General features: G+C 44.0%; 1 protein-coding gene across 4 annotated transcripts in view; it reads right to left on the bottom strand.

Annotated features, from left to right (window-relative positions):
* Positions 1-3075: 3075 nt before the first annotated feature.
* Positions 3076-14185, bottom strand: part of ARHGAP19 (Rho GTPase activating protein 19) — a 59205-nt gene continuing 48095 nt past the window's right edge. For all 4 annotated transcript variants that reach the window (XM_025880596.2, XM_025880597.2, XM_073904376.1 and 1 more), the window contains 3 exons: positions 11374-11484; positions 10754-10832; positions 3076-6947 (listed from right to left, as the gene is read on the bottom strand). In XM_025880596.2, the coding sequence (XP_025736381.1) occupies positions 6937-6947; positions 10754-10832; positions 11374-11484 (201 nt within the window). In that variant the 3' untranslated portion in view covers positions 3076-6936. The remainder of the gene's footprint in view (positions 6948-10753; positions 10833-11373; positions 11485-14185) is intronic.

Here is a 14185-nt window from a genome sequence, read left to right as displayed (position 1 = left end):
CAGTGCCTGGTGCACACCTTGACTTTAAGTCCCCTTGCAGTGATCCCATCGGCCCCCAGGGCTGTGCACACCCATGAGCTGAACCATGGGGAGGACTCCCATAGCCAGCCATGGCGGGCAGGAGCCAATCCCAAAAAGGCCAGTGGATAAACCTTTCACCACTTTCTTTGTGAACTTCCGTGCCCTCTCCAGGGCAGTCTCATGACTAAAGGAAAAGGGAAGACATGGCCACAGGTGCCAATGGAGTTGAGGAGCAGGTTGGTGGTGCAGAGAGAAAGGACAGCCTAGGATTAGAGCCCGAGAGGTTCTGGGACATAGCAATATAACATGAGCCATTTATGTAATTTAGTATTTTCTAGCATCCATGTTAAAAAGGTAAAAAGAAACAAAATTAGCTTTAATAATTAGCCCAATATATCCAAAATATCATTTCAATGTGTAATACTTATAAAAATTGAGACATTTTTACATTCTTTTTTTTTTTTTTTAACTAAGGCTTTGAATTCTGGGGCGTATTTCACATGGAGAGCATATCTCAGTTCAGACTGCCACGTCTCAAGTACTCAATATCCACAACTAGAGGTTACTATTGGAAAGTGTGTATGAGAAAGCAGAGAGATGAGGAAAGACTCTCCCTAAGCAGTTGCCAGCCGTGGGGGGCCGTTTTTTTTTTTTTTTTTTAGGCGGTGGTTATGGCGGACACCACCCTCCCGTAGCTCACCACTCCTGACAGGCACACCTGTTGTCTCCCAGAGCCAGCACTGAGCACCTCAGGAGAACGTCCTGCGCAGACCCAGAGCCCAGCCAGAAGATGCGTGGCCCAGTGTCATACAGAGGATGCCTAGTGGAGCTCGTGGGCCAACCCAGGCCGTGGAGGAGTTGCGTTTGGCTCCCACAGTGTTTTTCAATCTCTTGAAGTAGTTGTTGTTTTCATAACCTTAGATTTCCTTCTTGGCTCTTGTAGACCTTGGGTGGGTAACTCCTCTAAAAGCCCACAGTTCTTGAAGTCAGGCAGTCCTGGGTGTTAATCTTGACTCTACCACTTTTTAGCTGACATGGGTACATTAAACTCTTGATATGTCTTCTACTATAAAACTGGAGATAGCAATACTTCACGGAGATGTTTTGACTTCAGTGAGATAAGGAATTAACCGGCGAGCACAAAGCTTGGTACATAGTAAGTACTCAATAAATGATGGTATTGGTTTTCATTCATAGGAGGCCTGAACTCCTTAGAGCCCCTGCCACAGCCCTATTTCAATGTGGGAAAACTGGGAAGTATGTGCACAGCAGGAACTCTCAAAAGCAACCCCACTTACATACACGGATGTTGAGGAACGACTCCTGCACTCACAATTTTTAGACAGTCCGTTTCTCTGTTGCCCACAGGTCTGGTTCAACTGAATTAAGCAGTCTTCAGTACTAGAGCAGTACAAATTTTAAAAGGCGTGTTTCTGGGAATGAGAGGGGAAAGCTAGCATGGATACCAGCGGCCCTTCCTGCCAATCTTCATCCCAGTTCCCAGGTAGAAGACTCTAGGAATCTGGGCACTGGATGCTGCTGGTAAAGGGTATTAATGACCAACTTGGACCAAGACTTAGCCATTTCCTAACCTTAATTTTTGTTTTTGGTTTTTGTTTTTGCTTTTTAGGGGAGAAACTGAGAGGCTGGGACTTTAAAACATCTAAACAATCCTGATGAACTCTATACCACGACCCTCCAGCCTGGGGTTCAGCCTTCCTTACCATCTCCACCCCCATATGCTTTTAATTCAGAAACGGAGGTAGGAGCAAAAGGTGGGCAGCCAGCCCTGGGAACAGAGGCCACAGAACTGGCCCAGGAGGAAGGGGAGACTAAGGAAAACTCTTCCCAGGAAAACTCTGTTTTCCCATCTTCCCTTTCTGCTGTTTAATGCAGATTTGTTTCTTCAATCCTTTCTACAGTTTGCATATTGATTATGTGCTCAGCACTGTACTAGGCATTTTGATCCTCTTATTTTTCAAAATAACTCTTGCCCCCTCCACCCCTTTTCTTGTCTTCCGCATTACTGTTTCCTGCGTGCTTCACTCAAGAAAAAGACATGGCTCCTTTCCTTACAGTAAATAACGAGTTGGTCCTTGGGGGACTAGGAAAGGGACAGAGTTCTGAGCAGCACCTAGAGACCCAACATGGCAAAAAAAGGAGCGCATGGGTAGGTAGGGGAGCAAAGACAACTGCAGGGTTTTTATTTGTGGTCCAGACTTAAGTAACTCCTTTGTTATCAAAAATAACTATGTCAGCATCAATAACCTGCTGATTATAAAATGTATTCTTGGCAAAGAGAGAGAGAGAAAATTAACATCTAATGAACACTTGCCATCTGCCAGGCACTGGGCAAGGCTAGTGGTTCTCAGTATTTTAGTGGTCAAGGACTCCTCTGGGAATCTTGTGAAAATTATAAAATCTCTCCCTTAGAAACATTCAAATGTACACAAAATTTTACATAGAATCACAAGGGCAAACAATGTTCCAAAGCACAATCGCAGACTCCAGACTAAAACCTTTTCTGCTAAGCCCTTAAGATCTGAGAGCACATCATTACTGAGACAAGTTACCATTATCCCCACCTTACAGATGAGGGGACATCCCCAAGGTCACATACATAAGTGGCAGAAACATTTCAACCAGAGTTGTCTAAACACTACTTGCTGTCCTAGATAAAAATGTCATTTGGTTTTTACTGTTATTATAACTGTCACTCCTTATTTTTAAATGAGGAAGTAAGATTATGTGAGAAACTGAAATCTGTGCAGAACATTCTAGACTCAGCCACAGGACATCAGAAAGCTCAGATTTCCCAGGGGTTCCAATCCCACTTCCTATCGGCCAAAAGCCCCACTCCCCCTCAACTCACCTGCCCAGAAAGAAAACAAGCCAAAGAGGTGCTTTTCTTAGGTTTCACAGGACTCAGAACAAGAAGCAACGTGTCAATAATATCTCAATAAAACTGGGGGGGGGGGGTGATTCTTAAGAGGCAACCTCTCCTTAAGATAATCAATCGGTCAAAATGGGAATTAAGAGACCAGTCAAAGCCTATGGCTATGAACAAAAGAAATTTAATTTCAGAATATTACATGAATAACAAAGAAAGACAATGCATATGATTGTTTCTTTACAGTTACATATATATATCTGATATATAAAGTCAAATAAGAATGAAATACAAAAAATGGTGAAACAGTTAAGAAACCTTGTTTCTCTTGTTGAACAAGCTCAGGGAGAACCAAGGGCGACCCCTGTTATCAAGGACCCCGGGCGGGAGTGTTTTTCCCAACAGGCTCTGCCTGTCTCCAAACGTCTGGGGGAGTGCTCAATGGCTCTTCAGCCCCCCTGGCTGTGGCCTCGCACACTCCAGTTTCCATGGCAACCCAAGCACTCAGGCTATTATGTACTCACCTCCTCGCTAGCCCCTCCACTGACTCTCCACTAGTGGAAAGATGTCGGTCGGCACTGGCTGTCTAGGAAAGCTAGCTTTTCTGTGGGGAGTTTTAGATTGGGTTATAATTACCACTGGTTTGAAAAGCTTATGCATTTTACGGACCCAAATTTTCCCCCAAATTCTAGAGCAATCTTGACAAATGCCAGTACCCAGGTTTAGATCAAGGTCCAGTCTTCAGTACAAAAGCTCTGGGGCGGAGGGGACAGGGATGAGGCTCTCCCTGGGAAAAGGAGTTCTGTTTAGAAAAGACCTCCCAGCACTTGTGTGAGGCCCTGTACGATGGTAAGGAAGCAGCGAGAGTCTAGGGAAGTCCGTTCCCAAAGATGACTTCCCCGGTTATGCACGGGCCACACAGCTGGTCACTGCGGGGCCCAGGTGCAAGGACCACAGGTTCTCCTAGGAGGCATATTTAAACCATATCCGAACAGAGGCTCCTGGGAAGGAAGCTGCACAAAACCCCCGCTACGCGGGAGGAGAGAAAGGCTCTGCTCTGACACTCCAGGACCTGCTGGCTTCCTTACAAGCCAACAGAACGGCCGCCTCTGGATCACCCAGTGGTTACCGCAGTCAACAGCCCTCCACTACTCCATTTCCCAAGGGTGCTCCCAAGAAGGCTACCCAGGGTGAGGAGTGGGTGGAGGGCCAGCTGCGGGCTCAGTGCCAGCTCCTCGAACATGTTCTGGCGCTCAGGTGCGGTCAGTATCTCCTCATCCTTCACTGTGGCAGTGGAGTTTTCCAGATTCCCTGGCCCCGGGGCAAAAGTCTATCACTGTACAAAGTTAGAAACTCCACTGTCTGTGGTTTTCACTGATACCACTAGCGTAGCTCACTCAGTGATCTGTCTTCACGCTTATGCCCACTGGCACAGCACTGCCCTGTACTGACACCACATCAGAACCCATTACAACTGGCCGCAGAAAGAAATGAAATGTTCAAAGCCATAAAAGGAGGCATTTCCAAAGAGACTGTTCCAACATGAAAAATAAACACAGCAGATTAAAAAAACGTCTTAGAGATTAAAAAAACTGTTAAATACTGGCTCAAAAATATCCACCCACCAAGTCAAAAGGGAGACAGTACCCTGCTGTGGCAAATGATAAAGGGCTTTTGTCTTTGAGTTCTCCATAAGATTCCACAGAATTAGAACACTTACATATTACAAGGCAAAAAGTTATGCCGTTTATTTCTCAAATTTGGATTCCAACTGGATCACAGCTTCTATTTAAAAATGACCCATCTATCACACCCTTTAAGCAAGGGAAAGTATATTTAATAAATAACTTAAATGAAACACACATGCCCAAATTCACACATAAAGGGCCCAAGGGGGCGAGCTATACAAAAGCAGTTGCATGTGGCAAGCATCTCTCTCACTACTCTAGCCCCGGCACACTACCCTGGGATCCAATGCCATTCAACCAAAGCAAGTCTCCTAAATCTCAGCTACCTCCCTCAAATAGAACCCCAGGACAAACCTGATGACAGGAAGGTATCAGGCCACTGCTCTGCTCTCTCCACCCAATGCCACGCCACCCTGGGATGAACCACTTAGAGAGATAAAGAAAGGAAGTACCGGGTTAAAGGAGATCACTATTTCAGTCTGGTCCTATCAAAAGCAGTCTCTGTCTGCACCCACTGGTAGCTGGTGCTTATTTTCTCAATAAGGAAAAGCCAAATAGAAACCTACACAAATAAATTTGCTAACAAGTATTTTTAAGAATGACATAAAAATGCTCTAGACAAAGGGGCTTCTAAGAGGCTTACACTCCTCACCATCTACTGTTCACAATCCATCGAGTCAGAAGGCCGAGTTTTATACTTCTCTTCACTAGAGCTGTTACAGCAGCCAATGAAACCGGAAGTATGGAAGAGAGGCCTGACAGCTGGACACAAAACCAAACCGTGCTCTCCCAGCGTCATCCTCCGTTTCAGCAGAAACGCAGCTTTTTCAAGAGTTTAAAGATGGTCAGCAAATCCCACTCTGCTGGGCAGCTGCTCCCCCGCAGAGCCTGACTCGGCTCCGGCACAGGGTGAGGGCGGCTACACAGCCCCACAGAGCAGGCCCGCTCCAAACGCGCTCACCCACCACACGGTGCTCTCTAGGCAGTGAGTGTTTACACCAGATCAACGCCACGCCGCTGCTTACCTCAAACACACGTGAACATCCCCAACCCAGTCAAAGCCCCAGCCCCACCTCCAAACGGCTCCTGTGCCCACCCTGACAAGGAGAGGGGAGGTGCGGCAACTCTCCTCAAACACTGGTGCTAAGCCACAACCGCTTCCAAAGGAGAATGTGCTCTCTCAAATCCTCTCAGCCCTGCAGAGAGGGATGCTCCCTTCCTCCCTAGGACTCCAGCTTGCTCCCAGCAGACAGTCTAGCCTGCACACCTGATCCCTTAGAAGGATGCAATATAACCCCACCCACGAGGAGTAACCCTGGACATAAAGCCAGCTGGCCCCATCCTAGTCACACTCCAGAGTTTCCAGTACATTCAGATATTTCAGCTAATCTCTATCGAGCCGCCGGTGACTTCCCTTGGGTCACAGTGATTTGGCACAGAAGTACTGGCACCAGAGATGTTTTAGGCAAAGGGAGACTGAATGAAGATGAGTTCAGCAACCACACAATTACTTTGGCATCACTGAGGAAAGGGGAAGAGAGGGAAGGGAGGGAGGAGGGACAAAGTTTAATAACTGACATTTGTGAAAATATGCTATCATTCTGAATTCTCCTCTTTCAATAACGCAGGTCAAATACCCTGCAATCTCAGGTCCAAAAAATAATTTTTGTATTTCCAGGAAAGCTGTAGTTCTTTGCACACAAATGGTATTGAGGAATATGGCCTCATGAGATAAAGAGCTTTCCCAAAGCCTAAGGTGAAAAAAAAAGGGAAAGACATCTGTCTTAAACACAATTTAGATGACCTATCCAAAAAATGGCTTTAAAAAAACAAACAACAGACAAACAAGAAATAACCAAAATACCACCCATACTATCAAAACAGAGAAAAGCCCCAAGTATCAGTTAAAAATAGTATCAATCCACCAGGGCTGACAGTACTTAAAAAAAAAAAAAAAAAAATCACTGGTAGTTGAGCACAACTTTCATATTTTTAAAAATAATATCTGCTTAAACAAATACATGGAATGAGCACTAGAGCCCACCTGGTTCTGCCCATTTACTGTGCTGTGTGAGCTGGCTGGCTGGTTAGTGGTTTCCCCATAATGTTTTCAGAGACAGAGAAAGAGAGAGATGCCAGCACCCATTCAGCAGAGTCTGCAGAAATTATCCAGGGAGGGGGGGGGGGGTTAGAGGTATCAGTCAGGTCATAGGATTAGTTGACTTTCACAATACAAAACGCAGCAGGCTGCAAGTCCAAGCTTCTCCGTGAGCAATAATGATGCCTGGCTCACTAAAGAGAAAGTTCCAGGTGGACAACAGGAGCACTCTGGATCCTTCAGAGGAATCCTAGGTTGAAAGGAAAACAAGAACATTAAGCACATTTATAAATATTTATTTTTGCAAACATCCCACCTGAAAGCTAGAGAAGCTATACTTAATATTTTCTACAAACTGAGAGTTAAAAGAGCTTAACGGAGTATTTATGACTTTCTACCAAGTAAACACCACCTTGTCCATGTGCCCTAATCTCAGTTCATTAACAACTTAATGGCAGTAACAGCTACCGCCGTGCTAAGTGCATATTTTGCGCCAGACTCTGCTCTGGGTTCCTTATGTACATGACCTCACTTATCTTCACAACAATCTGTGCATGAGATAGTGCTCTTGCCATGTTACAGGGGAAGAATCGGAAGCCTACACAAGTTAACTTTCCCCAAGATAAACAGATATAAGCAGCAAAGCTGGGAGTTGAACCCAAGCCTAACTGAAAGCAGAGCTCATGGCCTCACCACCACTATGCCTCTCACCAGCAAATGCTTACTAAATGCCTACTGGAGGTAAGGCACTCTCAGAGGCAGTGGTAGAAGTAGAGGTAAGGTACTCGGTACCGGGAGGAAGGGAACAGAAGACAGACGGTCACAAATGTATTCTTAGGTGTGGCCCTTGTCTTCCAGAAGAGAAACTAGCCACAGGTATCAGACAATATATGTGAAGTAAATAACTACGATAAATCATACTAAATGTCAACGTTTTAGTACCGTCAATAAGATTCCAAAGGAAAACGTACATCTGGCTGGCTTAGCCAAAGAAGGTTTCAAAGAGGAAGTGCGGTTTAGGTTGGGCTTTGAAGAATGGGTAAGATTCTCACTACTCAAAATAATGCCCATTAATAAGAAGATGCTAAATCGGCAGTTCTCCTCAGGGGGTGAATTTGCTCCCTCCTCCCCAGGGGACACTTGGCGATGTTTGGAGGCATTTTGGCTGTCAAAACTGGGGGAAGAAGGGTACTACTGGCATCTAATTGGGTAGAGACCAGGGGAAACTGCTAACCATGGTACAATGTACAAGGCAGCACCCCACGACAAAGAATTATCTGACCCAAAATGTCCAGTGCCAAGTTGAGAAACCCTGTGCTAAAGAAATGTCTTTCTGGAGTGTGCTCTTGATGATGATAATAAAATTGCATTATTTCCCTCAAATAATATTCCTTTTACAAAATCACCATCAAAAAACTCTAGTTAATATTCATTGTATAGAAGAATTAGACGGCAGGTAAGTGGATCTGCGGCCTTGGAAACTGGAAGAGAGTTCAGATCTGGAGATGCAGGTCTGGGAGCAGTTATCCTACAGAGAAAATAGAGCTGTGGGTTAGCCCAAGCTGCTAAGAGGTAAAAAGCAAGAGCAGAGATAAGCAGAGAACTCAAGATAGAGCACTTAAAAACACAAAGAGGAGGGGCACCAGGGTGGCTTAGTCAGAGGAGCGTCCAACTCTTGGTTCCAGTCACATTGTGATCTTGTGGCGAGAGTGAGGCCTGCACTGGGCTCCGCACTCAGCACGGAGTCTTCTTGTCCCTCCCCTTCGGCTCCTCCTCAACTCCACTCGTGCACTCATTCTCTCTCTCAAGTAAGTAAAATCTTAAAAAAAAATGAAAAGGGGAGGGGTAGGCCAGCAATGTTAAGCTACCACAGAGATGGAAAAGAAGGCACAAGGAAGAACAAGAATAGGAAGCATCGTGACAGCCAAGGCAGGCCTTTCAGGACGCGGGAAGTGACCACGGAGAGAGAAGAATGAAAACGCCACTGTCTAATCCAATCCAAAGTGTTCATTATGTGTGGGCCCCCATTTTTCTGCACTTTTTTTTTTTTTTAATTTTTAAGTAGGCTCCATGCCCAACGTGGGGCTTGAACTCATGACCCTGAGATCCAGAGTCACGTGCTCTGTTGACCGAGAGACAGCTGGGCACACCTGATTCACTAACATTTTTGAGAATCTAATAAAACTATATGTTCTGTCCCCCAGAAAAATGTACATAGGCACCTACACATAAAATGACATCAACAATACCAGGAACTTGATCAGAGCCCTTAGGAGGTCCACACATAACAGCTCAAGAATCCCTGCTCTACATCTTCTTGCTAAAATATGAACTTGGCTTATTTCTTTAATGCAATTCTCTTTCCTGAAAGTGTAACTGTCAATATAAAAAGACTTACCATTTCTTGATTCTTTTCTTTTTTATTTTAAAGATTTTATTTGAGAGAGAGAGCAAGAGTGAGAGAGTCACAGAGGGAGAGGGAGAAGCAGACTCCCCGCCAAGCAGAGACCAACGCAGGCCTCGATCTCAGGACCCTGGGATCATGACCTGAACCAAAGGCAGATGCTTAACTGACTGAGCCACCCAGGTGCCCCTTTTCATTATTTTCAAAAATGAGAGCCACAAAAGGTATAACTGATAAAAAAAAAACAAGATATCCTTCAAAAATAACTTATGTGTAGTTTTGATTCACAGATATATACAATTCACAGATACATACATAGAAATATTTAGACACATATAACTCAAACACGTAGAAATATTTAGACACATATAACTCAAACACCCAACTCCCCTCAATCAGACAGCCCTGCCTGCAAGTCAGAAGCAAGATGGAAAGAAAAGAGCGTTCAGATAATTCATTAAAGGATAAGGAATGAGACTATACTGAAATCTAATCTTCTAGAAAAGAAAAAAGATTTATCCATAAGGACTGGACTTCGGTTCTCTTTCTATTGCTGATGTCTCAAATTGTAATTACGCTCATGTCTCAGCAGTAAAATGCACATGTCAAACCAGGGATCACTTCATCTGTCTCACAAGCCTTACAAAACAAAACAAGTCTCAGCCAGTTCTCTCTAGTCACAATGATGGCTACTTGTTAATGCTTCTAAAACATTATTTCAATTAAGCCTCATAAGATATCTGTGAACTCGATAGAACTATTATCCTATTTTCAGAGGAGGAGACAGGCTCAGAGAGAATGAATGGCTCTGGGGCACATGGGTGGCTCAGTCAGTTAAGCAACTGCCTCTGGCTCAGGTCATGATCCCAGGGTCAGGTATTGAGCCCCACGTCGGGCTCCCTGCTCAGTGGGGAGCCTGCTTCTCCCTCTCCCTCTGCCTGCTGCTCTCTCTCTCTCTCTCTCTGTCAAATAAATAAATAAAATCTTAAAAAAAAAAAAAAAAAAGAGAGAGAATGAATGGTTTTCCTGGGCCAGAGGAATGATGACTCAAATCAGGTACATCAAATCCCCTGGTCCTCCCTGGGGACCACACGGCTTCTTCAAAGGAAAGGACAGCAGCAGCTGCCTTTTACCAGGAGCCTTGGGCAACCAGCAGTCCCCGCACCAAATAATCTTTTTTGCCCTAAGTAGCCTCAAAAATATGTTGTATGATATGATTTCCAGGGTCCGTCGGCCGTTTATTAGCTGGAAAGCCTCACTGAATAAACAAGGCCAAAGTCTACACAGAAAAAGAACATAACTATTCCATGTTTATTGAACATATTCTTAGCACTTCTGTACTTGGTTTCACAAATTAGTTTACACTTGCTTTTAATTTGCTTAACAAGTATTCTTAAGATTTTTTTCACATGTGACCAATCTGTCCAAGAATGCAGGGATCATGTGGGTCCGTCTTCACAGCTCTGCCTGTCAGCACCTGGGACAGCGCTGAGTAGATGCTCAATACCCATCTGCTGAACAAAGGCAAGGGCAAAGACCCAGCCTGGCAATTGTATGCTGCTTCCAACACCGGGAATTCAAACCACTACTGAGGGACTAGATGCAGAGGGGACTTACGTGCAGTCAGAACACAGAATAAGTACAATGAGTACCTTTTTTCCCCTCTTTCTTCCCCTCAGACCATTTCAATCTTGTTGGTGTCATCGTGACAGCTGGAGAGCCAGAAAATAACTGTAACGAAAACATTTTATAGTGGCTTAAACGCTCTAATGTCATTCCTACAGACAGACTTTACTAACAGAAGAATTATTTGCTTGTTCAGTTTCCATGTGAAGAGTTTTACTGAGGCTGATTATTTTTATATCATTATGATATAATGATATTTATATCATTAGTCTTAACTGATTTTATTGCTGGCTTAATGAAGCAGCATGTGTGGGATACCCAGAAGGACTACCCAACAGATAATGCAGTGCCGAGTAGGCCCAGCTCAAATGCTACCTGCCCCGTAGAGTCTCCCAGTAAGAACTAGTCCCTCCAGCACTTTGTTTGCGGAGCTCTTTCACTGTTATTTGTCATCTCCGCATATGACTGTCTATATCCTCCTGGAACTCCACATGTGTTTGTTTTGACCATCAACATAAATGAAAGGATTGAGAAAAAGGCACAGTTGAATGGCCCAGAGAAACACAGTAAAACAGGTGACAGTCTATCAATATTTCTCCTTCCTACAAATATACACAAAGAGGAAGTCCAAAGAACAGTATCTTACTAAGTTCATATTTTCTTTGCTGGCTCTCTTCAATTCACCAATGGCTACAGATTCCGGGGTAGGGTACTTGTTTTTCTTTTCTGACATCATCTGATTTCCCAGGACCTTCCGCTGATTTAGGAAGAGAAAATACGTGATTTATAAAGATCTACTATATCTGTATTACAGCTATACTGGTCTTTAAATCTACAGTTTCTTAGTTTAAAAGAATTTCAGATTTCTGATAAATTCTCCCAGGCCATCTTATACAAGGGAGGCCAAAGCATGTTACAAAAAACCCCGAAATCATTGCCTTTCTTTAGGTGATCATTTTTCCTCTACATTTAAAATAGCTGAAATATAAGAAACAGTTTTATAGTTGATTTAAATGAGCTAATGCAGGCGAATTACAGTGTGCTTCTGAGACCATTAACAAACAACCCCCACCAGTTATTTACCAGTATAATTTTTGCCCCCGAGAAGTGTTGTCTCTGGCAGCTGTTGAGAGCCCCCTCCCTACTCAGGGACACTTCTGCTGCGTCCACTCTAAGACTGCTTCCCTATCACGTCCTCGCACAGGATTAGAAAACTTGGAGAAAGTCTTTAAGAGTTTCTAATACAGCCACAAGAGTGTTCAGGCCTTCTTAAGGCGGTCACATGACCATACTGTCATTCAGAGCAGGACTAAAAGCCTTTCATCTCTGAACAGCTTAGAAACTGACATAACCTACTGTAACAGTTGACAGTGACAATTCTACCATCTTTGGGGAAACCGTCCCTTTTTTCTTCTTAGAGAATAAGTTTAAATCCTCAAAAAAGAACTTAACAAAACTAGAACATTAAACTCTACAATATAAATCTTAGCAGCAATATAAGGAATATCCCAATGTAATCAATTATTTACATAAGAGAAATTCTAGAGGAAAAAGTCTAGCCCAAAAAGGGGATCAAAGCAGAATATAGATTAAATAGCTAAAACACAGAAATGCTGGAAAAATGAGACCACTACATCTTCCTTTCAGAAATCAGCTATCACCTCAGAGTAAGCTGAAACGGGGATGCCAAAAGCCACAGGACCGGCTATAAAGCTTCCAATGAACTTTTTTTTTTTTTAGATTTTATTTATTTATTTGAGAGAGAGAAAGAGATAGCGAGCGAGAGAGAGCACATGCAGGGAGGAGGGAGAGGCGAGGAGGAGAGGGAGGGAGTTCCCTGCTCAGCAAGGAACCCCACGTGGGGCTCGACCCTGAGACTATGACCTGAGCCAAAGGCAGCCACCTAACCAACTGAGCCACCCAAGCGCCCCTCCAATGAACTTTTAAAAAGACATTTCAGGGGCGCCTGGGTGGCTCAGTTGGTTAAGCATCTGACTCTTGGTTTCAGCGCAGGTCATGATCTCAGGGTGGTGAGATTGAGTCTCTCTCCCTCTACCCCTCCCCCTGCTCACACCTGCACTCTCACGCTCTCTCTGAAATAAATAAAATCTTTAAAAAAAATGGGGGGGGGGGGCTCCTGGGTGGCTCAGTCGTTAAGCGTCTGCCTTTGGCTCAGGTTATGATCCCAGGGTCCTGGGATCGAGCCCCGCATCGGGTTCCCTGCTCCGCGGGAAGCCTGCTTCTCCCTCTCCCACTCCCCCTGTTTGTGTTCCTGCTCTCACTATGTCTTTCTGTCAAATAAATAAAATCTTTTTTTTAATAAATAAAATCTTTAAGTAAATAAATAAATAAATAAAATAAGGGCGCCTGGGTGGCTCAGTTGGTTGAGCGATTGCCTTCAGCTCAGGTCATGATCCTGGAGTCCCTGAATTGAGTCCCGCATCGGGCTCCCTGCTCAGCAGGGAGTCTGCTTCTCCCTCTGACCCTAACCCCTCTCATGTGCTCTCTCTCATTCTCTTTCTCTCAAATAAATAAAATCTTAAAAAAATAAAATAAAATAAGTGGAGCATCCCCTTAAAAAAAAAAAAAAGACATTTCATTACCCCATCACTATTGAGCAGAATCCACTATCTATTATTAGCTCGTCTCTTCATTTATAACAAAGATAATTTATCCTGTTTCATAAAATTTGTTAACATTTGTATTTTTTTTTTTTAAAGATTTTATTTATTTATTTGACAGAGAGAGACACAGCGAGAGAGGGAACACAAGCAGGGGGAGCGGGAGAGGGAGAAGCAGGCTTCCTGCCAAGCAGGGAGCCCGATGCGGGGCTCGATCCCAGGACCCTGGGATCATGACCTGAGCCGAAGGCAGATGCTTAACGACTGAGCCACCCAGGCGCCCTGTTAACATTTGTATTTAAAATTATTGTTCTGGGGCGCCTGGGTGGCTCAGTCCGGTAAGCGGCTGTCTTCAGCTCGGGTCATGATCCTGGGCTCCTGGGATCAAGTCCCACGTCTGGCTCCCTGCTCAGCGGAGAGCCTGCTTCTCCCTCTCCCTCTGCCTGCCACTCTGCCTACTTGTGCTCTCTATCTATCTGTCAAATAGATAAATAAAGTCTTTAAAAAAATAAAATAAAATAATTGTTCTAAAATGTCTAAAATTCTGATAGAATTATAAGCTCGTTTATAATTCTAAAGTCCTAAATTCTCTTAGTAAAGAAATGGGCAGCCGCCAAGAGGATACTCCATATTTACATTTCAAGCCACACTTAGCAATACATCTAGAGCCACTGCAGAACTTTCTTTCACTAGGAAGAGAAAACTACACCCATCTAGCTTCAGTTAAAGAAATATTTGTTTAACACATAGAGAAACCTTTATCTGACTATTAACTTTTCTTGTTATCAATCAGCTCAATGACAGGAAGTCAGAGGGAATGACAGACCTCCAAGTAAA

The sequence above is a fragment of the Callorhinus ursinus genome, unplaced genomic scaffold (assembly GCF_003265705.2).
Source record: "Callorhinus ursinus isolate GAN/ISIS: 27379988/994484 unplaced genomic scaffold, GSC_fseal_2.0 scaffold20, whole genome shotgun sequence".
NCBI classification, from domain to species: Eukaryota; Metazoa; Chordata; class Mammalia; order Carnivora; family Otariidae; genus Callorhinus; species Callorhinus ursinus.
The sequence above is the reverse complement of the archived record's forward strand: the minus strand, read 5'-3'. Positions and strand labels throughout refer to the sequence as shown.